Raw genomic sequence first — 26,969 nt, 5'->3', positions numbered from 1 at the left:
AGAAGAGGAAGAAGAAGAGGAAGAAGAGAAGGAAGAAGAAGAAGAAAGAAGAAGAAGGAAGAAGAGGAAGAAGAAGAGGAAGAAGAAGAGGAAGAAGAAGAAGAGGAAGAAGAAGAAGAAAAGAAAGAAGAAGAGGAAGAAGAAGAGGAAGAAGAAGAAAAGGAAGAAGAAGAGGAAGAAGAGAAGGAAAAAGAAGAAGAAAGAAGAAGAAGGAAGAAGAAGAAGGAAGAAGAAGAAGAAGAAGAAAGAAGAAGAAGGAAGAAGAAGAATAAGAAAGAAGAAGTAGAAGAAGAAGAAAGAAGAAGGAAGAAGAAGAAGAAAGAAGAAGGAAGAAGAAGAAGAAAGAACAAGAAGGAAGAAGAAGAAGAAGAAGAAGAAGAAGAAGAAGAAGAAGAAGAAGAAGAAGAAGAAGAAGAAGAAGAAGAAGAAAGAAGAAGGAAGAAGAAGAAGAAAGAACAAGAAGGAAGAAGAAGAAGAAGAAGAAGAAGAAGAAGAAGAAGAAGAAGAAGAAGAAGAAGAAGAAGAAAGAAGAAGAAGAAGAAGAAGAAGAAGAAGAAGAAGAAAGAAGAAGAAGGAAGAAGAAGCAGCAGCAGCTTTCAGCACAAAATAAAAAGAAAATGTTTGCCATGAGATTGAAGATATTTGCAGTGGATCTCTGAGGACCCTACATATCTTTGGACATGGGTCCTGCTGAGTTTTGCAACCTTCCAGATACTGTGGATGCCTCAAGCACTACCAACTCCTGCAGATTTGGTTCTGCAACCCTTAGGATGCAAGTGGGAATGACAGCATAGTGGCTGTAGAGCCCAAGGAGGCAAATCAACACAAACTGAAGTTCAGGTTATCAAAGCTCCTTCTTTCCACCTTTCCTAATGAGAGAGGAATTACAGCAGGCAATAATATTTGCTTCAGCGGGGAGCACTTTCACTTAGATGTTAACATCACTTAGATGTTAAGTGAAAGAGCATTGCAAAAATACAACTCTGTGGGAAAAATGTAGAAGATGAGGGTTTAGATAATTATTAGCAGTGGACTGAAACAGAGTATTTTGTAATTTGTCCATCAAGGTAACACTTCAGGGAATTCTATACAAATGCACAGGCTGCTGCATGTTTCACATTAGACATTCAGTAACAATATGATCATAATATTTATGAGAAATTAAGGACTGGAGGAAATAGTAGAGTTTAAGCTTTCATTATTAGTGCATTCAACTAAGCAGCAGAATAAAAAAAAAACAGTAAGTAAGAGAAATATAAGAGAACACAATGATTTTATGGCAAACAAGCAAGCAGCAAATCTGTTTCTTTCACCAAAATTTCTCAGTGAAAGGAAAAAAAAACCAAACAACAAACCCAAACCATTAAAAAGAAATATGGCAACATGACTTTTCCAAAATAACTGCAGTTTAAATATATATTGCAGAACTCAAAACCTTTTGAAGGCTTCTCCCTCCCCTACTTAAGTATTGCTGCAAACTGAAGTCTCAAAGGAAAGTAAAGCTTACACTAATATATCACAGGCTCACAGGATGTCAGGGGTTGGAAGGAACCCAAAGAGAGCATCAACTCCAACCCCCCTGCCAGAGCAGGACCATACAATCTACCTCAGGTCACAGAGGAATGCATCCAGATGGGCTTTGAAAGTCTCCAGAGAAGGAGACTCCACAACCTCTCTGGGCAGCCTCTTCCAGTGCTCTGGGACCCTTACAGTAAAGAAGTTCCCCCTTGTGTTGAGGTGGAACCTCCTGCGATGCAGCTTACATCCACTGGCCCTTGTCCTATCACAGGGAGCAAGTGAGCAGAGCCTGTCCCCTCCCTCCTGACTCCCAGCCCTAAGATATTTATAAACATTTATTAAATCCCCTCTCAGTCATCTCTTTTCCAGACTAAACAGCCCCAGGTCCCTCAGCCTCTCCTCACCAGGCAGTGCTCCAGTCCCCTAACCATCCTTGTAGCCCTCTGCTGGACCCTCTCCAGCAGGTCCCTGCTTTTCCTACACTGGGGAGCCCAAAACTGAATGCAGTACTCAAGATGAGGTCTCACCAGGGCCTATCTGGCATCCTAATTCCTTCTTTCACTGTGCCACAATGCTGACTTACTACCCCTGGACAAGTTGACTGTCCCTACTTCCTTCATCAAGCATTCAAAGAGAACTGAAGTTCCTGCTTTTACTTTGCAGCACCCCACTTGGGCACAGCACAAAAAAGGCAGCCAGAGCATTCTTCCTTTCTCAAGAACCAGCAGCATTTTGAGGCATCACATTAAAGAGTATTATAAATATTGTGTAGCATTTTGCATGGAAGAAAGGAAGGGAGGAAAGTACCTGTCCTGTTGGACATTTCCACAGGTGTCTGTCACTGTCACACACCACACACAGCACCTAGGCTGCAGCTGCCACAAGGGCCTGAAATGTACTATCCATGGGGCTCAGCCACCCTTCTCATACACTCCTCTCTTCTTCCCTGTGCCCATCACCCTGGAGTCATGCACTCCTTACCAGGCACCTTGCTAGTCCTCACCCTGACCTACCAACCAGTCTTGCCCCAGACTTGTTTCCCTGTAAGAGACTAACTCTTGTCTCTCTTGCTGTGACTCAACAAAGATAAAATCACCTTTGCTCCCAGACAACAGAAATGTGTGATGGGCAGAGCCAGTGGTACTGACTCTGGAATGTGCACAGACAACAACATCTCTACCCTGGAAAGGGAGGATGGTGAAAAGGCCTCTGGACTGTACAATGGATTCAGCACCTGGCATGAGAAGTCCCTGATGTGTACTCTGTGTATGGACAGGCAGAATGCGAAGGAGGAGGCAGAGGCCAGCCCTCCGCCAGACACCTGTGAGCACACAAGGAATACACAGGAAGATTCCCTGGGGACAATACCTGGACACATACCTAAAACAAATGTGACTGTAAAACTGTATAAAGGACCTGAGTGATACCTGCTCAGGAGAAGCAAACACAAGGAGAGAAAAGGACAGACATAGAAGACAGACATCACCATGCAGCCTGGAGGCAGCAGACCAGGAGGAACCCCCTCTCCATGCCCTAAGTTCTGCCTGCTGCAATTCCTGGAGAAGAGGAAAGACATCTTGACTGAAGACACCACATGTTGGAGGCTGCTCAGAGAAGGACTTGGACTTGGGGATCTCTCCCTCCCCTCCTCCAGGGCAGACAGCACAAGCCAACAAGGATGCAGCAGCACCCTTCCACAGACCCAAATCATCATGGGGGGGGAGGGTGCTAACATAATTCCTTTCCTGCTCTGTCTCTCTCAATTTTTTCCTTCTCTGTCTCCCTTCTTCTGTTCTATCCACTTTATTCTGTTAATGAATAGCCTCACTGTTAATATTTTGGCCTCCTTTGTGCCTCTAATTTCATAACATGGGAATGCTCAAAAAGAACCAAGTCTCTTTCCCTCCCTCCAGACCGAGACAGTCTCCCACCACAGGACAACTTCAACCTCGTCCCACACAGATATGAGCTGCACAGTGAACCACATCCATTGCATAGAGCATATAAGCAAAGGCAAGAAAAAAATCCCTACCTTAGAGAAACCCAGTTTCACTTCCCATTTCCATGCTCTAGAACAAAACCACCCAGAAGAGCACTGGAATAGTCTATGTATGGAGAATGCTAACATGGACTTTATTTTCATCCTGACTGGACTGCAACATTACCTGGAGGAAACACATCTGGGTCTGTTGAGTGCTAGGTTTAACAATGGAATTAGCCAGAGGATGCCTCCCACATCACCTGTGTGAACCCCTTTCAGGTCAAAGCTGGGTAGTAGCATGATCTGCTGTTGGTCTTCCAATCATACTAAGCAAGCTGTAATAAGAGCCACAGGTAGCTAAGCATACATCAAGAGAGAATAGTTAAAGCTTGACTTACAATTTGGTATCAAACCTGTTGGATTTCAGTTAATGAGTCACTGCATGAATGTCCTATAACCTGTCCCTGAGGGCACTTTCAAGGACATTTTGAGGCATGCCAGTCCCAGCTCTCCTAGGGTAAAAGAATTCAGCTTTGCAATAGAGTCTCATCACTCCGATCAGAAGCGTTAATGAGATGCCCTCAGGGACAAATGGGAGACATCTCAGGGCACCATCATAACTCATAACAATCAATTGGAAGGGAAGAACAATAAGTACAGAACAGCAGCTGATTGCCTCATATTAATTATCTTTACATCCCCAAATCAATATTAAGTCTCTAAGTGTTCCTGTCTACATTATTTGGGAGTTACTTAGTAATTTCATTAATAAAACTGAAGGCAGAAACACTACCCAGCTGTCTATTAGTGGATCATTATGAAAAACAAATCTGTAAATACCTCCTCTGTCCTTAATGCCTGCTCAGATTTTTGCTCACAACTTCTTGTTTGAGATTTTAAAATTCAAAATCCTAGGCCAATTATTTTTTAAGAACCTTCCCTCTTCACTAAAAGTGGCACACTTCAGACAAAACCAGATCAATTTTTAAAGTACTATGATTGGCTTTATTGCTTGAAATTAACATTTAACCACACATTAAAAGCTCTTTTTCTGTTGAAGTCTGTTCTGTAGTTTAGAAATAACAAAAAATGTCAAAACCATAGCAAAAATTCAGATATTGTGAACAAGAACAAAGTAAACTGGATGCACTTTATGTATTTAATAATAGTAGAATATAATAACAAACAGAATAAAGTTTGCACCTTGGTCTCTACCTGATAGGAGAGGCCATGGTACCTGGGACTCAAATTAATGTTGTTATGCTTCCAAGGAAAGGGTCATGCTGGCATGGAAACAGAAAGTTTGTGCCTACTGAATGCCCTACACATTTAAAACCAGGAGATTTAGCTTCATTCTGGTGATTCTTTCACAACTGGAATACAGAAATGGCCTGAGTGTTTCAATAATCTTTTGCTGGTGTTAGGTCCAGTGCAGTTTGGCTTAGTATTTTCCCAAGGGATGAGCTATGTGTTGCTGTTTAAGCTTTTTTCGTGGAGCCGAATGGATTTTTAGGTTGCCTCCCCTCTCCCCTTTCCCCAGTAGGGAAAGACAATTAAGCAGGAGGAGAAGAGAGAGGTCAAACAATGAAGGAACAGTCTTGCACCGATTTGGAAGTCAAAAAGGTAACTTTAACAAAAACTATTTAAGTAAAAGGAACGTTACAGAGGTATAAGGAAAAGGGATAAATAAATATATATATACAGAACCAGATGCAGCTGGCAAAGGATTCTCTGGAGGCAAGATGGATTCTCTTTGGATGCAACTCCCTTAGATCTCTGGGACCACATGAAGCAGGCTGGGCCATGTGGTTAAGAGTTCACAGCAACAGCAGAAGGGGGTGGGAGAGAGGAGGGCAGGAGTGAGAGGTATGAAGTTGCCCCTCTTAAACAGGGTTGTGAACAGGAAGTGGGAGTGGAATAAACTTTGACCTGGGGAGCCCCTTCCCCTGGGAGCTGGGGCCACGTCTCCCTGCCCACCTGGGTTAGGTTTCTTTGCCCACCTGGGTCAAGTTTCTTTGCCCACCTGGGTTAGGTTTCTTTGCCCACCTGCGTCAAGTTTCTTTGCCCACCTGCGTCAAGGTTCTTTGCCCACCTGGGTCAAGTTTCTTTGCCCACCTGGGTTAGGTTTCTTTGCCCACCTGGGTCAGGTTTCTTTGCCCACCTGGGTCAAGTTTCTTTGTCCACTTGGGTTAGGTTTCTTTGCCCACCTGGGTTAGGTTTCTTTGCCCACCTGCGTCAAGTTTCTTTGCCCACCTGCGTCAAGGTTCTTTGCCCACCTGGGTCAAGTTTCTTTGCCCACTTGGGTTAGGTTTCTTTGCCCACCTGGGTTCAGGTTTCTTTACCCACGTGGGGCTAGGTTTTCCAGCCCACCCCTCCTGGGCCAGGCTTAACCCAGCACACTATGAAATAGCTGGCAACAGTTCCAGCGGTCTCCTTCTCTGCTACTAATACTTGCAAGAAGTTCAATTATCAAGAGGAGGCAAGTGACATCAAGATGTTGAGAAAGAGAGAAAGGGTGAAAGCTGGTGCAAAGTATCTGAGACATTACAGTGCAGCTTCTGCCTATAGTTAGTTAAAACAAATTAAGAGAAGCACACTCATTGCTGTAAAATAGTTCAACAACCAAGAGGGCAGAGACACATGAACACAAAAGATGCTGCCTTTCTTCTTCACTCAGATTATACCAAACTATAGAGCACTTACAAGTTAGTGAGGATGAGTCTTTGCTAACCATGCAGCTGTATTTCACCATCCATTTACTAGAGAGAGTTTTTACTGACAAACACTTTACTGCACTCATCAATGTCACAACAGATCTTCCCCTGCCCCCCCCCCAGCCTCAACACAAATTTGCTGTCAAATCCACTCACATTTCAAATATTGACCATACCAAAGTATTTTCAAAAGCAAGAAATGCAACTTTTACCAAAAAAAAATAGGGAATTTAACTTTGAAATATTCAGGTCCTAAGACTGTTCTGCTTTGCTACTATTATGGGTTGAATTAGTTCCCCCCAATGACTTTTTTTCTTTTGGAAATCTACCCCAGAGAGCAAATGTCACCACACTCATTCCTACTTTAGGTGAGAAACAAGTAAGTTGCTAATAGCAGTATTCTGTGCAATAATTTGCAACCACTCTAATAATGATAAAGGAAATCAGCTGCTATGTTATGTTTCAGTGTTAATGACAGAGCATCAGCTGGAACAAAGTTAAAATACTAGCAGTGTGGAAGCAGCCAAAAAAGACTGACCTCACTTACCTGTTGTTGCACTCTGGAATTCTAAAAGCATCCAATGCCTTCAGTTGGTCTTTTGAGATTGAAATAGATTCTGATTGGAACACTTCCATAATCACTTCTTTTTCTGCCTCAGCCCTATCGAGCCCAGACTTCTCATTACACATACAAAATTTTACAAGACAAAAAAAAAAAAAAACCCTTGAATTCTCAAAATTTAAAAGTGGGACTGATAAAAAGTTGTCATGTAAACATTAAAGACCTTTCAATTAACAATGTCCTGTCAATAATCCATTGAAGCCAAGCAGCTATTGACCTTTGACTCTGCAAGCATCACAGCAACTGTTTGCGAGTTTGCTGCTTATATCTCCAGTTCTATGTCAAGCGTCAATACAGAGCCTACAAGGAGCCATCAACATTTTGTTACGAGAAGCTTAATAAACATCTTCTGCACCTCAGACAGAAGCTACTGTGCCAGAACAGTGAAGAAATAACGAATGCTTAGGAAACAAATTTGAGCCTGCATTTCTAAAGACTTCATGTGTCTCTCTTTCCACACAGCTGCTCAGTCACACCAGGGGTTTACTAATCCAGATCAGAGGGATTTCAAATATTAAGCCTTGTTATCACCCTACTGCTGTCACAAGAGCCCAAAGCAACATCATCTCTTGTCCAACAACTGGGGAAAGGCAAAGGATGGACTGAGTACAAAATCGTATTGGACACAGGTTGCTGAGTCATGAGGTTATCTCTAATCCCTCCTGTGAAACAGGCAACATTTTCAGGTGTGTCTGCTGAAAACCTTATCCACACAACAACCTCTCTTCTCCAACCAAGTGCTTCTTGTTGAAAAGAAAAGCAGCATTAAGAAGTCATAGAGTAAGGACCACTGGTTTGACCACAACTTCAAAACAGCCTAGAAAACAGGGCAGATGGCAGCAAATCATCCTTGGTTTCTCTATCATTTTTCAACAGCCTTTACTTACAAAAAGGATAAACACTAAGCTGGAAGTCACTAGACCAACACAAACCACAGCAGCCAAACCCAACACTAAATGCAATATTTTATGTTCTATGCAAAAAGAAGTCAACAACAATTACGAATTTCTCACAAAGCTAGGAAGCTATCAGGGTAGTGTTATGCCTCTGCAGAAAACAGCAGGAACCCTGTGGGGTTGCCCTACCTTCTTGCACAGCCTGAAAGGGGTTGTTGCCATCCACAAAGGTCACTGAGCAGGTGATTTTCTCTGTTTGTAAGATTTCATCATTCTGGTTGAGATCAGCAACCGCCATTCGAAAAACTTCCTCATCCTTTTTGGCAGATTCATCAAAAATTGCCCCTGGAGTGCAGAAAGAAAAAAGAAAAAAGAACACAAATCACATTGTACCTTTCATCTGTAGTATTCCAAAGCATTCATCATAAGCACTTAAGACATTTTACACTATAACATCATCCCTTTGCTCACTCCTCAAAAGCAGTTCTCTCAACCCAGAAGCTACTTCACATGACACAGAATTTCTGTGTTTTGACATGTATTGGGTTTGGCTGAGCTGGAGTCAATTCTCTTCAAAGCATCCTTCTAGTGCTGTGTTTTGCAGCAGTAGTTGATAACCCAGCAGGGTTTTGGTTACTGCTGAGCCAAGCACCCAGGCTGTGTTCTGCCAACATTTCACCACCCCAAGAGTACACTGAGGGGTGGGCAAGATCTTGGGAGGGGACACAGCTGAGCCAGCTGACCCAGACTGGCCAAAGGGGTGTTCCATACCAGATGACCTCAGCTCAGATGTAAGAATGAAGTGAAAGAAGGAAGTCTGGGGGGGGATCCATCCATGGTCTCTGTCCTCCAGAGGAATCACCAAGCACAGAGAGCCCTGCTGCCCAAGACTGAGCAGCGTGCTGCTGCTGGGCAGCAGAGACCAACATCTCTCTCTGCTTTCACTGCCATGTGTCTATTGCTTTACTTAGCATCATTACTGAATTGTTTCTATCTTATAACTAGCTTTGGTTATACCTTCCCCTCTCCATCTAAGAAGGGGAGTGATAGAGTGACTTTGGTGGGCATCTGGCCCCCAGCCAGGGCCAAACCACCACATGACACAATTTAAGACATAAATTGGAGAGAAACATTGATTCCGGGTAGAAATATTAGAGAAATCATAGAATTGTCAGGGTTGGAAGGGACCTCAAGGATCATCCAGTTCCAACCCCCCTGCCATGGGCACGGACACCTCACACTACAGCAGGTTGCTCACAGCCACATGCAGCCTGGCTGCAAAAACCTCCAGGGATGAGGCTTCCACCACCTCCCTGGGCAACCTGTGCCAGTGTCTCACCACCCTCATGGGGAAGAACTTCTTCCTGACATCCAATCTGAATCTCCCCATTTCTAGTTTTGCTCCATTCCCCCCACTCCTATCCCTACCTGACACCCTCAAAAGTCCCTCCCCAGCTTTCTTGGAGCCCCCTTCAGATACTGCAAGGCCACAAGAAGGTCTCCTCAGAGCCTTCTCTTCTCCAGACTGAACAACCCCAACTCTCTCAGTCTGTCTTCAAAGGAGAGGAGCTCCAGCCCTCTGATCAATCTAGTTAAGCACAATCCAACAAAAATCTGTGTAAGAACATGGCCAGGAAATGAGAGCTAATTCCCTTTCCAAAGGTGTCATTTAACACACTGAATGAGTGCAATAGGCTAGGATACATGTTTAATGTCAGGTCTAGAGACAATTAAAAACTATAAAGTTCAAATGAGGTGAAAATAAGCCTGAAATGGTGACAGCACTAGGAAAAGAGTGTTAGAATTGACAGCCATGAACAACAGACAGGCCAGCAGCTGAGAGAAACTATTTCCAGTCTAATTCTTACTGTACTTGGTGAAACCACCACTTCTGCTAATTGTCTGACTCTTCAGGTCAGTGAATTAAGTTTAAGCACTCAATTGAAAAAAAATCTGCCTTTATAAAGCTGACAGAAAGTGACTGTTCCACCTTTCTCCCCCAAAACAGTCAAGAACAGCATCGCAAACAGGAAACCATCACTCTCAGAAGGAGCTGGCAGAGTCCAACCCTCACACAACCACTTCTTCAGGTATACTGCAAAGAGACCTCCAAGGGTCATCCAGAGTGAGCTTTAGCTTTTGGGTTTGTTTTTTTTTTTTCTTTCTTGAAATTAAAGTCTTCAGTTTTAACATCACTAATTCCCTACTGTTTTACATTTGGGGCTTTTTTTTGGTATGAACTATTGAGACAGCTCAAACCACACTGTGTGAGGGGTTGAAATCATCCCCCCAGCAAATTTGGAGAAAACTGCCCCCAAAAAATTGCCAGACCAGCTCAGAACGTTTTGGAAGCAAATGAAGCTCTATTTACAAGCAAACTACAATCCAGAAATATGAAATGCAATGAATAGGTACAAAACACACAATAGATGCACAATAGATAGATATTGACAATTTATAAACAACACAGAAACTCCTCAGACCCCCCTGGATGGATCCAGGGGGACTGTTCACCTCCTTCCCCACTCCCTCCCCTCGCTCCCTCTACCTCACACAGAAGTCAAAACAGAGATCCCCTGGCAAGGCCATGGAAGAGAGAGAAGTTGCAAGCAGATGTGACAGGAGAAGGAAAGAGAGCAAGAACTGTTTATGTCTCTACTCTATATCCCATTAGCAAGCAAATGAATTCTATAGACCTTAGAATTATTTTCCTTTTGTATCCAATGGTAATAATTTGGGGTTTTTTTACTTTCAGTCTTTGCAGTCAGGAGCTAGGCTCAAGGTTCCCCCTTCAACCTGCAACATCACTGTTACAAACCTTTGAAGAACTCCGTATTTTTAAAGCCCTCAAATCAGGGCTGTTAGATCTTCAAGCCCCTTTAAAGCTTTAATTTCCAGGCAGTGGATTAAAGAGACAAGAGGAACACTTCAAAAATAAGACTGAATTGAATCATTAGGAAATTTCTGCAGTTTTCAGGTTTGTTTACTCTTGAGTGTCTGCTGTCAATGCAAAACTCAGCTTAGGCAGCAAGGAGTAAGAGAAAAAGCTGATTGCTGAGATATCCAAAGCTTTCAGGTAAATACCTGCAATCAGTGCTGAAAAAATATTCATTTGACAGGAAATGGCTACTTTAAAAGACAAACTTCCTACAGTGTCAAATGTACTTTTCCCAGTGACCTCCAACACTCCTCTCCCTGCCAGCACCACTCATCCTACATAAATATCATCTCTTCCTACAGTCTGACTGCTTTGACTCCAGCATTTTCCCTTCTGAAGCTGCCGCCATCTGGAACAGCTGTTCTTTACCTCTCCACCTCATTCACCTGTCATCTCTGTGCAAATCTCAGCTGAAAACTCTCTCTTCCTCCCTTGCCCCCATTTGCATTTCCCTGGTTTTATTTAGTTTCATAAAGTAAACCACACATTGCCAAGAATATGCTTGGTACATAAGATGCTGCAAACTCTGTCTTCTCCAGAAAGGTGACCATTTGTGTATCCAGGTAGCATTTTAGGGGTACAAAAGAGTTTGTCCACTGATATACTTTAAAACATATTTGCATGGAGCAGTTCAGAGCAAAACCACATTATATTCCTCCCTGTCTACTCTGCCCTGGTGAGGTCACATCTGGAATATTGTATCCAGTTCTGGGCCCCTCAGTTCAAGAAGGACCTCAGGGAACTCCTTGAAAGAGTCCAGTGCAGAGCCCCAAAAATGATTAGGGGAGAGGAATATCTTCCTTAGAGGAGAGGCTGAGGGAGCTGAGGGCTCTTTAGCTTCCAAACAGTGTGCACCGTTGTTGCTTTTTACTCCCCCCAAAAAAGTAGTAAAATATCTTTTCTGTCTCTTGGTCTGGAGTAGCTCATGGCTCAAAACCAGGACAGAGAGGAGGAACCTGAGATGTGACCTCATTGCTGTTGCTAAAGATGTGCAGGGCGAGTGCCCAGAGGCTGGAGCCAGGCTCTGCTGGGTGATGCCCAAGGACAGCACAAGGGGCAGTGGTGGAAGTTGAGGCAGAGGAAGTTCCATGGACACAGGAGGGAAATTTTTTTCCCTGTGATAGTGACAGAAGACTGGAAAAGGCTGCCCAGGGGGGTTGTGGAGTCTCCCTCTCTGGAGATATTCAAGACCCAGGTGGATGTGTTCCTGTGTGACCTGCTCTAGGTGCTCCTGCTCCAGCAGAGGGGTTGGACTGGATGAGCTTCCAATGTCCCCCAGCAGTAAGGTCTCCCCTGACATTCTGTGATGCATTTTGAGGATCCACTTACACTAATGATGATAGCAAAGCCCAGCAAAAAACTGTTACTAAACTTTTCAAGAACATTTTATATGACTACTAAGTAACAAGGTTAAAATTAACATGGTGGGGGGAAATACGAAAAAAAAAATTGGTAGCTATTAGTCAAATTCTATCCTTGTAAAGTACTTCTGTAAGAAATGCCATACTGGAAGGAAAGGAACGTGCACAGGTTTCATGCAGACAGACAGCACAGCTGCTGACTGCTGCAGAGCAGCATGGCAAAACAAGGACCTTACAGCCAACACTGCAGAGTACAGCTCCTTATTCTACAGCTGAGAACTGTCAGCTTAAGCTTGGCTTTGCTCCCAAAACAGTTGAGGTCATTTGTTGAGCAGAAGATGCATGAAAGTCCAAGGTATCTGTTGTTTGTTTTGTGTGAGCCATCACAAAAATCCTCTTGAGCCCCACATCCCTTTCACTGGGGAGCACGGGGAGCTGCTCCCAAGGCAGTGCATTCACCCTTCCAGCACCAAGTTTCTCAATGTATGAACCTTCCTCATAATCCCCCAAAAATTCCTATGCTTTTTCCCCCATTTCTCATCCCAGCACAAACCCAAGCTCTGATGGCATCTGGGCATCTGAAGAACTGGAAGAGCTGGAACTGCGTGCAGCCTTCACAAGCCATAGTTTGTTGCTGCTGTACAACTGTTCCAGGTTTGATCTGTTTTTTTTTCATAAAATCACAGAATTGTTGAGGCTGGAAAAGACCTCAGAGATCGTTGAGTCCAGCCTATGACCCATCACCACCACATCAGCTCAACCATGCCACCAAGTGCCACAGCCAAGCTTTGCTTCAACACCTCCAGGGATGGTGACTCCACCACCTCCCTGGGCAGTCCATCCCAGTGCCTAATCAGCCTTGCTGTCAGGAAGTGCTTCCTAAATCCAACCTAAACCTCCCCTGGCACAGCTTCAGGCCATGCCCTCTTGTCCTGGCACAAGTTGCCTGGGAGCAGAGCCTGACCCCCACCTGACTACAGCTTCCCTTCAGGTGGTTGTAGAGAGTGATAAGGTCCCCTCTGAGTCTCCTCTTCTCCAGGCTGAACACCCCCAGCTCCCTCAGCCTCTCCTCATCAGCCTTTCCCTCCAGTCCCTTCCCCAGTCTGGTTGCTCTCCTCTGGACCTGCTCCAGCACCTCAAGATCCTTCCTGAGGTGAGGGGCCCAGAGCTGCACACAGCACTCAAGCTGTGCAGCTCTGTGTATGAGATGCAAGTTTCAGAATTTCTGCTCTAACCTCTGTCATTTTAAAGATGCTGCTACCCTTTGAAGAGGGAACTTTAGCCTAGTCCCTGACTGCAGAGAATGAAAGTAAAATAAGTTAGCATTGGATGAAAAAGGAAAATAATGCTAAGGTCTAGAGAATTCATTTGCTTGCTAATGGCATATAGAGCGGAGGCAGAAACTGTTCTTGCTCTCTCTTTTCTTCTTCTGTCACTTCTGCTTGCAACTTCTCTCTCTTCCATGGCCTTGCCAGGGGATCTCTGTTTTGACTTCTGTGTGAGGTAACAGGAAGGAGGGAGGGAGTGTGGGAGGAGGTGAACTGGATCCTGGATCCATCTAGGGGGGTCTGAGGACTTTCTGTGCTGTTTATAAACTGTAAATCACAAAATCAGAGAAACCTTCAGGTTGGAACAGACCCTCAGGATCACCAAGTCCAACCCAGACCTACTCTACAACGGTCACTCCTAAACCATAGCCCCAAGCACCACATCCAAACCACCTTGATACACAGCCAGGCTTGGGGACTTGTTTTTATTTAATTGTACATATCTGTAAATATTGCAAACACTGTGTATTTGTATATATTCATTGCATTCCATTGTAGACTGTAGAGTCACTTGTAAATACAGCTTCATTTGCTTCAAAGGGAGATAGTCTGGTGAGGTTCATGTTAGGGGCAATTTCAACCCACCACAGCTGCACAGTGAGAGAACCAGAATGCCTGCAAGCTTGTTTGGATGACATGTTCAAAAGAAGCCCTTTCAGCTACAAGAAAAATTGATACAGAAAGTAAGGAAAGAAAAGAAATATCAATTATTCCAACAGATGCTGCAAGAGACTCTCTAGAAAATGATGCCAAAAATAACCCCCAAACTGTTTGCAAAAGGGAGAAGTCGTGGAAATGATTCCAAAGTCGATGCTGTTCACTTCTCTTCCACCCCCAACTCTCACCTCAGCTGAAAGAGGGCTTCACACCAAACATGTCACTTCTAACTAGACTCAAGGAGTATTCCCATGACTGCATCAGGAGCCAACATGCTGACACAGCAACTGCTTTGCACCAGTTTCCCCCTCCTGTTTTATTAGCATGTCATTACCTTCAACTTTATTTCAGAATCTGGATGAGGACAGCAAAAATGCAATTCTCTTCTGACTTTTTAAAAACCCTCAGCACATCAATAATGTCCTGAAGCTTAAGCAAAGAATTCTTTCTGTTTAACTATCTCATTCACACTCAACCACGCTATTGAAACCCTGCTGGCTGAAATGAACACTAGGCTGAGTCACAGAAACGTTCAGTAAGTTCACCAAGTACCAATGCAGAGAGTCATAGAATCATACAGGCACCAGGACAGGTTAGAGGCTGCCCTGCTGGAAAGCAGCTCCACAGAGAAAGACCTTGGAGTGCTGGTGGGCAGCAAGTTCTGCATGGGACAGCAATGTGCCCTTGTGGCCAAGAGAGCCAATGGGATCCTGGGATGTATCAAGAAAGGTGTCCAGCAGGGCTAGGGAAGTTCTGCTCCCCCTCTGCTCTGCCCTGCTGAGACCACAGCTGCAATCCTGTGTCCAGTTTGGGGCTCGCCAGTTCAAGAGAGACAGAGACCTGCTGGAGAGAATCCAAGGGAGAGCCAGGAGGATGCTTAGGGGACTTGAGCATCTCCCCTGGGAAGAGAGCCTGAGAGCCCTGGGGCTGTTTAGTGTGGAGAAGAGAAGGCTGAGAGGGATCTGATCAATGTCTATCAATAGCTGAGGGCTGGGGGTCAAGTGGAGGGGGCCAGGCTCTTCTTGGTGGTTCACAGCAATAAGCCAAGGAACAATGGAGACAAACTTGAACAAAGTTCAGCTCAACATGAGGAGAAACTTCTTTCCAGTGAGGGTGACAGAGCCCTGGAGCAGGCTGCCCAGAGAGGTTGTGGAGTCTCCTTCTCTGGAGACTTTCCAACCCCACCTGGATGCATTCCTGTGTGGACTACCCTAAGTGCTCCTGCTCTGGCAGGGGGGTTGGACCTGATGATCTCTTGAGGTCCCTTCCAACCTCTGATATACTGTGAGACTGTGATCAGAGAATTGTCAGGTTTGGAAGGGACCTCAAGGATCATCTAGTTCCAACCCCCCTCCCATGTGCAGGGACACCTCACACTGTCATCTGCTAGGCCCTTTTTGTGAGGGGTTGTTGTTGGCTAGAGGAGGAGGGTAGAAGGACAGGAAGGAACAACACTGGGGTCCTACTAAGAATGCATTTACTCAGGTGCATTTTTTTTTTATCTGTGCAACATCTAATCAGAGGCATCTTGAAAAAGCAATTCTATGAAGTCTCCTGGTAAATAATAAAGGCCCTTCTCAATTGCTCTCCATTTTCATTAACTTAAGTGGTCCTTCAGTAGAAAAGGAGTATATAAAAACTACTATATCAAAGGAATGACAATTGACACACACCTTGCATTTTTTATAGCCTACTAATTGATTGCATGGACTGCAGAGCCACAAAGAATTTGTTCCTGCACATTTAAAAATTCCTCACAGACACCTGTTGTGGGCCTGAAGACTTCTGTAGGTGCAGCAGGGGATGAAAATATCATCACATAAAGAACACATTTTATATAGAATAAGAATCACACACAGACTCAACCAGGCTGGAGAAGACCTCACAAATCATCAAGTCCAACCTATTACCTAATCCCTAACCCCTCCTGACAACTAACCCATGGCTCCAAGTGCCACATCCAAGCTTTTTTTGAACACCTCCAGGGATGGTGACTCCAACACCTCCCTGGGCAGCACATCCCAATGGCAAATTACTCTTTCTGGGAAGAATTTTCTCCTCACCTCCAGCCTGAACTTCCCCTGGTGCAGCTTGAGACTGTGTCCTCTCCTCCTGTCACTGCTTGCCTGGGAGAAGAGCCCAACCCCCACCTGGCTACAACCTCCCTTCAGGTAGTTGTAGACAGCAATGAGGTCTGCCCTGAGCCTCCTCTTCTCCAGGCTAAACACCTCCAGCTCCCTCAGCCTCTCCTCACAGGGCTGTGCTGTTATGGTATCTTAAGATATCTTCTGTGCACTCCTCCATCACAAACTTGATGTGGGTATTAACCACAGTGATAATATCTTCACATTCATTATGCAGCAAATGAGCTGACAATAATGAGAAGCTTCTCATGTTTTCTGTCAAATCCACACTAACCAAGTTGGGGGTAGCTGTGCAAAGCATCTGGTTTGGTAGACATTATTGCCAGACTATTAATATAGAAAGTTAGTCTGATGATCACATCTTTGCTGAATAGCTTCTCCATTCTCAAATGAAAAATAGTCAAAAGTGTGGCAGTTTCAGGCAGTGCCTAGGAAAAGTTTCCACAGATTGAGGAGGAAAGTGGCAGAATGTAAATGAATTACCATTGGATGCAAAAGAAAAATAATGATAAGGTCTGAACAATCCCTTTGGTTTGATAACTAACAGAAAGTTATTTGTATAAATTAACTCTCTCTCTTTTTGGCTTCCTCACTCTAGCTGATACCAGCTGATTGCTTTAGCTTGGCTGTTGCTGACCTTGGCTGTGTTCTTGTTGTGGCTGAGTACTAACAGCTACTCTCTGCTCTTCTCTTTCTCTTGTCCTGTGTACAGGGGAAAAGGGGGGGAAAGAGGAAGAAGCTATTGGTAACCCCATGATTTTCTCCAGGGGGTCCTTGTGATGTTTATAAATTATAAATCCATATAAATATGTGTATTTTGTACATATTCATTGCATTTCATACTTCTAGATTGTAGTCTGCTTGTAAATACAGCTTCATTTGTTTTCCAGCTGAGCTTGTCTAGCAATTTTATTTTGGGAGCAATTTCAACCCATCACAGAAAGAGAGCTTTGCACCTACATTCAGAGCTTGTTTATATGCCGCTTTAGAACCAGAGCAAGCACTGACTCAATATACAATTTTGCTCCTTTTATCAGCCTCTGGTTGTGAATGCAAAAACACCTCAGAAGCAATGTCAGCAAGGATGACAACCTGAAAACATCCTAAACTGTCTTTAAGTGTTTGCTACTGCTCATTGTCTTGCACCCTCACAACTCAGTGCTCTGCCTCTAAATGCAGTTATGCTTTGTATTTTCTGAAAGGCAAACTACTGCTTTAATGATCAGATGATCCAGACTTCTAGGTAAAGATGGACGAAAGGCTGCTGCCAAACCACTCTTTATAACATGGAGAAACTGCAACACCTTACTTGACTAGAAGCTGAGCTTCAAATAGAACAAAATCACAGAATTGTCAGGGTTGGAAGGGACCTCAAGGATCAGCCAGTTCCAATCCTCCTGCCATGGGCAGGGACACCTCACACTACAGCAGGTTGCTCACAGCCACATCCAGCCTGGCTGCAAAAACCTCCAGGGATGAGGCTTCCACCACCTCCCTGGGCAACCTGTGCCAGTGTCTCACCACCCTCATGGGGAAGAACTTCTTCCTAACATGTAATCTAAATCTCTCCTCCTCTATCTTGGATCCATTCCCCCAGTTTTATCACTAACTGAGAGCCTAAAAAGTCCCTGCCCAGCTTTCTTGTAGCCCCCTTCAGATACTGGAAGGCCACAAGAAGGTCTCCTTGGAGCCTTCTCCAGATTGGGAGTGCTGGTGCACAACAAGGTCTGCATGGGACAGCAATGTGCCCTGGTGGCCAAGAAGGCCAATGGGGTCGTGGGGTGCATTCAGAGGAGTGTGTCCAGCAGATACAGGGAGGTTCTCCTCCCCCTCTACTCTGCTTTGGTGAGACCACACCTCGAATATTGCACCTAGTTCTGGGCTGCCCAGTTCAAGAGGGACAGGGATCTGCTGGAGAGAGTCCAAGGGAGGGCTATGAGGATGCTGAAGGGACTGGAGCACTGCCTGGTGAGGAGAGACTGAGAGCCCTGGGGCTGGTTAGTGTGGAGAGGGGAAGACTGAGAGGGGATCAAATAAATATTTATAAAAATTTGAGGGCTGGGTGTCAGGAGGGAGGGGACAGGGACAGGCTCTGCTCAGCTGCACCCTGGGATAGGGCAAGGGGCAATGGATGGAAACCACAGCACAGGAGGTTCCACCTCAACATGAGGAGGGACTTCTTTAGAGTGAGGCTCCCAGAGCACTGGAGCAGGCTGCCCAGAGAGGTTGTGGAGTCTCCTTCTCTGGAGACTTTCCAGACCCATCTGGATGCGTTCCTGTGTGACCTGTGCTAGATCCTATGGTCCTGCTCTGGCAGGGGGGTTGGACTCGATGATCGTTGGAGGTCCCTTCCAACCCCTAACACCCTGTGAGCCTGTGATTTTGTCAGATCCCATGGATATGTTCTGAGTACAGATTTTGCTGAACTAGTATCACTCCCCTGAACTGTAAAAAAGGAAAAAAAAAAGGAGCACCTATGCTGATGTAAAATTAGCTCTCCAAATACTCAGCTCCATGGGCTGAAAATGACTTCCTGGATACTGAAGCATAAATTCCTTGTCATTGCTAACAGAAGATAATGCTATATCATCTCTGTAACTCTCATGTTAGAGAGAATAATTTCTGCTATCACAACTCATCATTTCCATGTGTGAATATATATATACATATAAAAAAATATAGACTCTAAGAACATAATTGACAGATAAGCTGAGCTAAATGTTTTATTTCAAACATTTCACCCAACAGATTCTGGTAATGATGCTTCTGTTTTGGCAAGAGCAAGAGGAGAAGTGGAGGATGGCAACATCAATGCCATTCCACATGGGATGCACCAAACATGACCAAAACAGCCTGGTTTAAATTAATCCTAGAATCACAGAATTGTCAGGGTTGGAAGGGACCTCAAGGATCATCCAGTCCCAACCCCCTGCCATAGGCAGGGACACCTCACACTGCATTAGGTTGCTCACAGCCACATCCAGCCTGGCCTTCAAAACCTCTGATACTCTGCTGCAATTTGACTTCACACTTTGCTTCCAATAACCCTCCTGTTCTTCAGAATCATAAAGGTCTTTAAAAATAGTAATGCTGTCATATGAAATGTCTGTGAACTGACAGTTCCAAAGGCCTCATTGCAAATCAATTAAATGCAGTCAAGTTCTGCTAAGAATAGTTACCAGGGTGCAATGTATGTCTGTAAAAATGTTGGGTTTTGTTTTTCTTTTTAATCAAGCCAGAATTCACTATTTAGAGAATCACAGAATGTGAGGTGTTTGGAAGGGACCTCCAAAGCTCATCCAGTCCAACCCCCTGCCAGAGCAGGAGCACCTAGAGCAGATTACACAGGAACACATCCAGGGGGATTTTGAATATCTCCAGAAAGGGAGACTCCACAACCCCCCTGGGCAGCCTCTTCCAGTCTTCTGTCACTATCACAGGGAAAAAAAACTCTCCTCTGTTTCCATGGAACTTCCTATGCCTCAGCTTCCACCACTGCCCCTTGTGCTGGCATTGGGCATCACCCAGCAGAGCCTGGCTCCAGCCTCTGGGCACTCCCCCTGCACATCTTGATCAACAGCAATGAGGTCACCTCTCAGGCTCCTCCTCTCCAAGCTCCAGAGCCCTCAGCTCCCTCAGGCTCTCCTCATAAGGAAGATGTTCCACTCCCTTCATCATCTTTGTGGCTCTGCTCTGGACTCTCTCAAGCAGTGCAGTAAGGATAAAGGGGAAGAAAAAAAAAAAAAAAAAAGAGGGGAGTGGACAGGGGAGGAGGCCTGGAAAAACAACGAAACAAGAAAACCCACACCAAACCACATCAGAGAAAACAGAGCCCCCAACTCCAGAACAAGGAACTTCGCATACATCCCAGCAGCCCCCACTCCTGTCATGCAGCAAGCACTGCTCAGAATGGTGTAGGACACATGAGCCAGCTTAAACCAGCTCAGACCCCAGGTCCTTTTCTCCTTCACTGCTCTCCAACAGGTCAGTCCCCAACCTCTCCTGCTCCATGGGGCTGTCCTTTCCCAGGTACAAGACTCTCCCATTGCCCTTGTTGAATTTCATTCCATTTCTCCCTGCCCAGTTCTCAGCCTGTCCAGGTCTCACTGAATGGCAGCACAACCCTCCTGTGTCAGCCACTCCACCCAGTTTGGTGTCATCAGCAAATTGCTGCCAGTGCTCTCTGTGCCCTCATCCAGGTCATTGATGAATAGATTGAACAGCTCTGGCCCCAGTACTGACCCCTGAGGGACTCCACTAGACACAGGACTCCAACTGGACTCTGTCCCGTTGAGCAAACTCTCTGACTTCTTTCTTTCAACCAGTTCACATTCACCTCACTGCCCAATTGCCCAGACCCTACTGCCTCTGTTAAGCAGCAAGGATGTTGTGGGAGACAGTGAAAAAAAAATCACAGAAGAAATAAATGAAGCAAAATTTCAACCTCCTGCTCAGGTCCACATTTGCTATAAACCTAAATGGCTCCAGATTCACAAATATTTTAAAGAAAGGCATCTGACCTTTCCATTCAGAACAAGTTCTGCACTATCAAAGTGCTGGAACAGTGCAATAGGTTCCCCAGGGAAGTGGTTGAGACCCCATCCCTGGAGATATTCAAAATCAGGTTCAACAAGGCTCTGATCTAGTGGAGAATGTTTCTGCTGACTGCAGAGGGGGTTGGACTGGATGACCTTTGGAGGTCCCTTCCAACCCAACCCATTCTCTGATTCTATGATTCATTTTCTTAGTGAAACCTAGAACCCTACATTAATTTAAGTTATCTCCTCTTAAGTACCACTTACAAAAAGCCATATGCAAGGGCATAATTATATTCCCATTTTAGAGATCAAGGAATACTAAAGCAGATGTACAGTGACTTGCTCAGACACTCAGTAATTAGTGAGCTCTGAATTTAATAAATACCTGATTATTCCAAGTACCTGCTCTCTATTTCTATGATTTAATAGCCAGTCTTAGAGAATCACAGAATTGTCAGGGTTGGAAGGGACCTCAAGGATCAGCCAGTTCCAACCCCCCTGCCATGGGCAGGGACACCTCACACTACAGCAGGTTGCTCACAGCCACATCCAGCCTGGCTGCAAAAAACTCCAGGGATGAGGCTTCCACCACCTCCCTGGGCAACCTGTGCCAGTCTCTCACCACCCTCATGGGGAAGAACTTCTTCCTAACATCCAATCTGAAGCTACCCATTTCTAGTTTTGCTCCATTCCCCCCACTCCTATCACTCCCTGACACCCTCAAAAGTCCCTCCCCAGCTTTCTTGGAGCCCCCTTCAGATACTGCAAGGCCACAAGAAGGTCTCCTCAGAGCCTTCTCTTCTCCAGACTCCTCAACCCCAACTCTCTCTGTCTGTCTCCAGAGCAGAGCAGCTCCAGCCCTCTGCTCATCCTCGTGGCCCTTCTCTGGACACTTTCCAGCACCTCCAGATCCTTGATGTAACAGGGTCTTGCAACAATGCTATTGAAATATCAGTGTGCTATTACTATACATTCCACTTTATCCAAAAATTTCAGGGGAAAGGGGTTTGTGATATTTATTTGTTGTTGTTTGGAGAAGAGTAGGAGGGGAGGTTGTGGGGTTTGGTTTTGCTTTGCCCTTTTTTTTTTTTTTTCCTTATTTTTCCCTTTTTTTTCTGTTTCTAGGGTGGTTTTGGCTTTGGTTTCTTTGTTTAGTTGGTTGAGGATTTTTTTAAGCTGTAAACTGAAGGTGACAAAAATCTTGTGTGTCAAATTTAGAAAGTCATTCTAACTTAAATAAACTCAACTGGCACTATTTAGGCAAAGACTTCTTTTCCTTTTTTACATCTCACTGAAATCAGTACAAAAGGCCAAACAATTGCAAGCTGGAAACCAGCTAAAGAAAATAAAAGTTAAATGTAGAGAGGAGAAACAGTGTCATTAATCACAAAAAGAAAGCAGCTGTTCCAGGGGAGGGTAAGTTTGGATGTTAGGAAGCACTTCCTGATGGAAAGGGGAATCAGACACTGGAATGGACTGCCCAGGGAGGTGGTGGAGTTGCTGTCCTTGGAGGTGTTTAAGGCAAGATTGGATGTGGCACTCAGTGCCATGGTCTGGTCAGTGTGGTGGTGCTAGGGCATAGGCTGGGCTGGATGATCTCAGAGCTCTATTCCAGCCTCACTAATTCTGTGATTCTGCAATGTAGAGATTGGAAAAAAAAATTAATAAAAATATTCCAGAACTGATACTTGTGAAGGGATAAAGAATGTTACTATTGCATGACCTCTACTGATGGAGTTTTTGTGAGGTGTCGGCTAAAGAGAGGAAGAAGCACTTCACCAACAACCAGTTCTAGTGAACAGATGTTTTGAGAAAATCTTCTTATTAATTTACAAAACTGATACAGAACAAGCAACAACCCCCCCCCCCCCCGCCCCAATCATTAAAAAAAAAAAAATTCCTTTTTACACAAAGCACTAAAACAGCCTAAATAGTTCCTGTCCCCTCAAGGTTTTGAGGGTTTGTTTCCTTTGAGTCAGCAGAACACTAACTGCAAACAGTGTGTTGCATTTTCTTTTCTGCCACATTTCACAGAAATCACAGAAATACTCAGGCTGGAACAGACCCTCAGGATGACCAAGTCAACCATTAACTCTACTCTACAAGGCTCACCCCTAAACCAGAGCCCCAAGGACCACATCCAAACCACCTTGAAACACAGCCAGGCTTGGGGACTCCACCACCTCCCTGGGCAGCACATTCCAATCCCTGACCACTCTTTTTCCTAATGTCTAGTCTAAACCTATCCAGTGGCACCTTGAGGCCATTCCCTCTTGTTCTATCACTAATTACCTGTGAGAAGAGACCAGCACCAACCTCTCCACAGTTGTCTTTTCAGGTAGTTGTAGACAGCAATGACATCTACCCTCAGCCTCCTCTTTTAAGTAGCCAAGTGCTGAAGGTAGAGGGAAACCCATGGCAGAAGCATAACCTTCAATCCTAATCTTCTTGTTGTCACTTTTAGCACTACCAACTCTCCCAGCTCACCACTTTACATTTCTTACAAATAGCTTCTGCAAGTCTGAGAAAATAACTCCAGCAATCACTGTACACAGGAAATGTAAATATTCAATAAAATTGGGAAATAATCACAGAATCACAGAATGTTAGGGGCTGGAAGGGACCTCCAAAGCTCATCCAGTCCAACCCCTCTGCCAGAGCAGGAGCACCTAGAGCAGATCACACAGGAACACATCCACCTGGGTCTTGAATATCTCCAGAGAGGGAGACTCCACAACTCCCCTGGGCAGCCTCTTCCAGTCTTCTGTCACCCTCACAGGGAAAAAAATTTCCCTCCTGTTTCCATGGAACTTCCTCTGCCTCAACTTCCACCACTGCCCCTTGTGCTGGCATTGGGCATCACCCAGCAGAGCCTGGCTCCAGCCTCTGGGCACTCCCCCTGCACATCTTGATCAACAGCAATGAGGTCACCTCTCAGGCTCCTCCTCTCCAAGCTCCAGAGCCCTCAGCTCCCTCAGCCTCTCCTCATAAGGAAGATGTTCCACTCCCTTCATCATTTTGTGGCTCTTTGCTGGACTCTTTCAAGCAGTTCCCTGAGGTCCTTCCTGAACTGAGGGGCCCAGAACTGAACACAATATTCCAGATGCAGCCTCAGCAGGGCAGAGTAGAAGGGGGAGGAGAACCTCTCTCCACCTACTCACCACAGCCCTTCCAATCCACCCCAGGATGCCATTGGCCTTCTTGGCCACCAGAGCACATTGCTGGCTCATGGGCAACCTCCCATCCACCAGGACCCCCAGGTCCTTTTCCCCTTCACTGCTCTCCAGCAGCTCAGTCCCCAACCTATCCTGATGCCTGCAGTTTTTCCTTCCCAGGTGCAGGACTCTACACTTGCCCTTGTTGAACTTATTCAAATTTCTCCCTGCCCAGCTCTCAGCCTGCCCAAGTCTGGCTGGATGGCAGCACAACCTTATCTGCCTGCTGCCCAAATCCATTCATTTTCTAGACAGGTGCCTGGCAGTGTTTGATGAATCTTTGGTGCTTTACCTTGTCCTGCCTTCCAGAACTCTTCCTTTCATGCTTACAGAGTTCCTGCAGCATGAAGACTTCCAAAGCTTAAGACCATTTAACAGCCACCTACAGCAGACCACACAGGAGCACATCCAGGTTGGGTTTGAATATCTCCAGAGAGGGAGACTCCACGACCCCCCTGGGCAGCCTCTTCCAGGGCTCTGTCACCCTCACAGGGGAAAAAAAATATTTTTCAGAGAAGAAAGACACATTTTATGTTCAGCACCAGAACCCAAATTCTGCCCTTCTCTGCACTTAAATACCTCAGTGGATACATTTAACTCCATTTTCCAGTTACTTCTGCCTTAATCAATTCCTTTTATGGTTTGGGAAAAGGTGAATAAATTTAGCTTACCCTGACTTTGCCTGCAGGCCTGCCATAGGATTAGACATAAAGCTTTAAAATTTGTCTACAGGTCGTTATGACTGAATGACTTAATTATTACTGCATCATTTCAACTAATTATTACTGTGGTATTACCAATTAATAGAGAATACCTGAAGTATATTGCAGCAGGTTTTATCTGGGAGAATGTTGAGTTCATTTGCCAAATTACCCTACAAGGGCATGCCAGCATTCTACCTAATATAAATGCTTCTTGCATCTGTCTCCTGGCTCTTGATTCCTTTACCAGAGGTTAGGGAAAAAAAAAAAAAAAAACAAAACACTGCAAAATTAAGCATAGGTAGAGGTATTCTCCAGTTGACTGTTCCAAACATAGTTTCTTAGAAAAAAAAAAAAAAGTTGTTATTGATGCTACAGCAACACAGTACCACAGAACATTAGAGGTTGGAAGGGACCTCCAGAGATCATCCAGTCCAACCCCCCTGCCAGAGCAGCATCACCCAGGGCAGTCTGCACAGGAATGCATCCGGGGGGTTGGAAAGTCTCCAGAGAAGGAGACTCCACAACCTCTCTGGGCAGCCTGTTCCAGGGCTCTGTCACCCTCACTGCAAAGAAGTTCCTCCTCATGTTGAGCTGAAACCTTCTCTGGTCAAGTTTGTCTCCATTGTTCCTTGGCTTGTTGCTGTGCACCACCCAAAAGAGCCTGGCCCCCTCCACTTGACACATTAAAGTAGTTCTCTTGTTGGCCTGTCTCCAACCAAAAAGAGGATGTCTAAACATTCTCTGTTTAATAGTAAATGAAAAGGCATTTCTAGGGATTGCATCACAACTGCAGGCATGACTCAGAATGCCTCAGCTTAGAAGTGGGCATTTCTTCCTTGGGGTCACCGTTTTCTTCCTTTGAGTCATAACAGGAGGAAGTTCTTCTGTGCAAGGGTGGTGAGACAGTGGAACAGGTTGCCCAGAGGGGTTGTGGATCACCACAACCTGGGGGGTGTTCAAGGTCAGGCTGAATGAGGCCTGGAGCAGCTATGTCTAGTTGAGAGGCATCACTGCCCATGGCAAGGATGTTGGAGCAGATGATCTCTGAGGTCCCTTCCAGCCTAAACCTTTCTATGATTTCCCACATTAGATCATCACTGTGCTGTTAGGAACAAAATGAAGTTTACTGTTAGTAAGACAAAATTCCTGAGCTAGAGGAAAACTGTACTGGCCAGGATGTGAGCTCTGGACATGCTGCATAACAACTGAGTATGAAACTAAACTGGCCCTTAAAGAAGAGTATTTACTGAAGTCATGAGACTACAGCAAGTTCTGCATGGAACAACAATGTGCTCTTGTGGCCAAGAGAGCCAAGGGGATCCTGAGATGTATCAAGAAAGGTGTCCAGCAGGGCTAGGGAGGTTCTTCTACCTCTCTATTCTGCCCTGCTGAAACCTCACCTGCAATCCTGTGTCCAGTTTGGGGCTGCCCAGTTCAAGAGAGACAGAGACCTGCTGGAGAGAATCCAAGGGAGAGCCAGGAGGATGCTTAGGGGACTTGAGCATCTCCCCTGTGAAGAGAGCCTGAGAGCCCTGGGGCTGTTTAGTCTGCAGAAGAGAAGGCTGAGAGGGGATCTGATCAATGTCTATCAATAGCTGAGGGGTGGGGGTCAAGTGGAGGGGGCCAGGCTCTTTTGGGTGGTGCACAGTGATAAGCCAAAGGAACAATGGAGACAAACTTGACCAGAGAAGGTTTTAGCTCAACCTGAGGAGAAACTTCTTTCCAGTGAGGGTGACAGAGCCCTGGAACAGGCTGCCCAGAGAGGTTGTGGAGTCTCCTTCTCTGGAGACTTTCCAACCCCACCTGGATGCATTCCTGTACAGACTACCCTGGGTGATGCTGCTCTGGCAGGGGGGTTGGACTGGATGATCTCTGGAGGTCCCTTCCATCCTCTGATAACTGTGATACTGTGGTAGTGTGATACAGCAATTACTTACACCCAAATCTCTGCCATAGGCAGTGTGAGTCTGTACTCAAGCACAGAGCTCTAAAATCAAAGTGTAAATTGCAATCTACAGTGTCATAACCTAAATGCAACTTCCTTCCTCTTAAGCAAAAAAAACAAATAACCAAAGGAAACCCAAAAACTCAAAACCAGGTAATGCTCTATACAGAAAAAATAAAAAACATTCATAGGATTGACACAGGAAGCATAAAGTCCTTTCTTTTAGAATTACTCTTCCACTCCTTAGTCATCTCACTGAAATATCTCCTGATGGTTCCATTTACAGCTTGATGAAAAATAATCCTGGCAAAGAATCACAGAATCACAACATCTGGTTGGAAAAGACCTGCAAGCTCATTCGGTCCAACCTTCCACCCAGCACTGCAGGGTCAACACTAAACCATGTCC

The 26,969-nt window shown here is 45.1% G+C and overlaps 1 protein-coding gene across 2 annotated transcripts in view; it reads right to left on the bottom strand.

The window, feature by feature from the left end:
- GRID2 (glutamate ionotropic receptor delta type subunit 2) overlaps positions 1 to 26,969 on the bottom strand; it is a 1,038,631-nt gene that overhangs the window by 803,623 nt on the left and 208,039 nt on the right. For both annotated transcript variants that reach the window (XM_054382934.1, XM_054382935.1), the window contains exon 2: positions 7,921 to 8,076. In XM_054382934.1, coding sequence (XP_054238909.1) covers positions 7,921 to 8,076 — 156 coding nt within the window. The remainder of the gene's footprint in view (positions 1 to 7,920; positions 8,077 to 26,969) is intronic.

The sequence above is a fragment of the Indicator indicator genome, chromosome 8 (assembly GCF_027791375.1).
Source record: "Indicator indicator isolate 239-I01 chromosome 8, UM_Iind_1.1, whole genome shotgun sequence".
Lineage (NCBI taxonomy): Eukaryota > Metazoa > Chordata > Aves > Piciformes > Indicatoridae > Indicator > Indicator indicator.
This window is presented reverse-complemented; position numbering and strand designations above follow the sequence as displayed.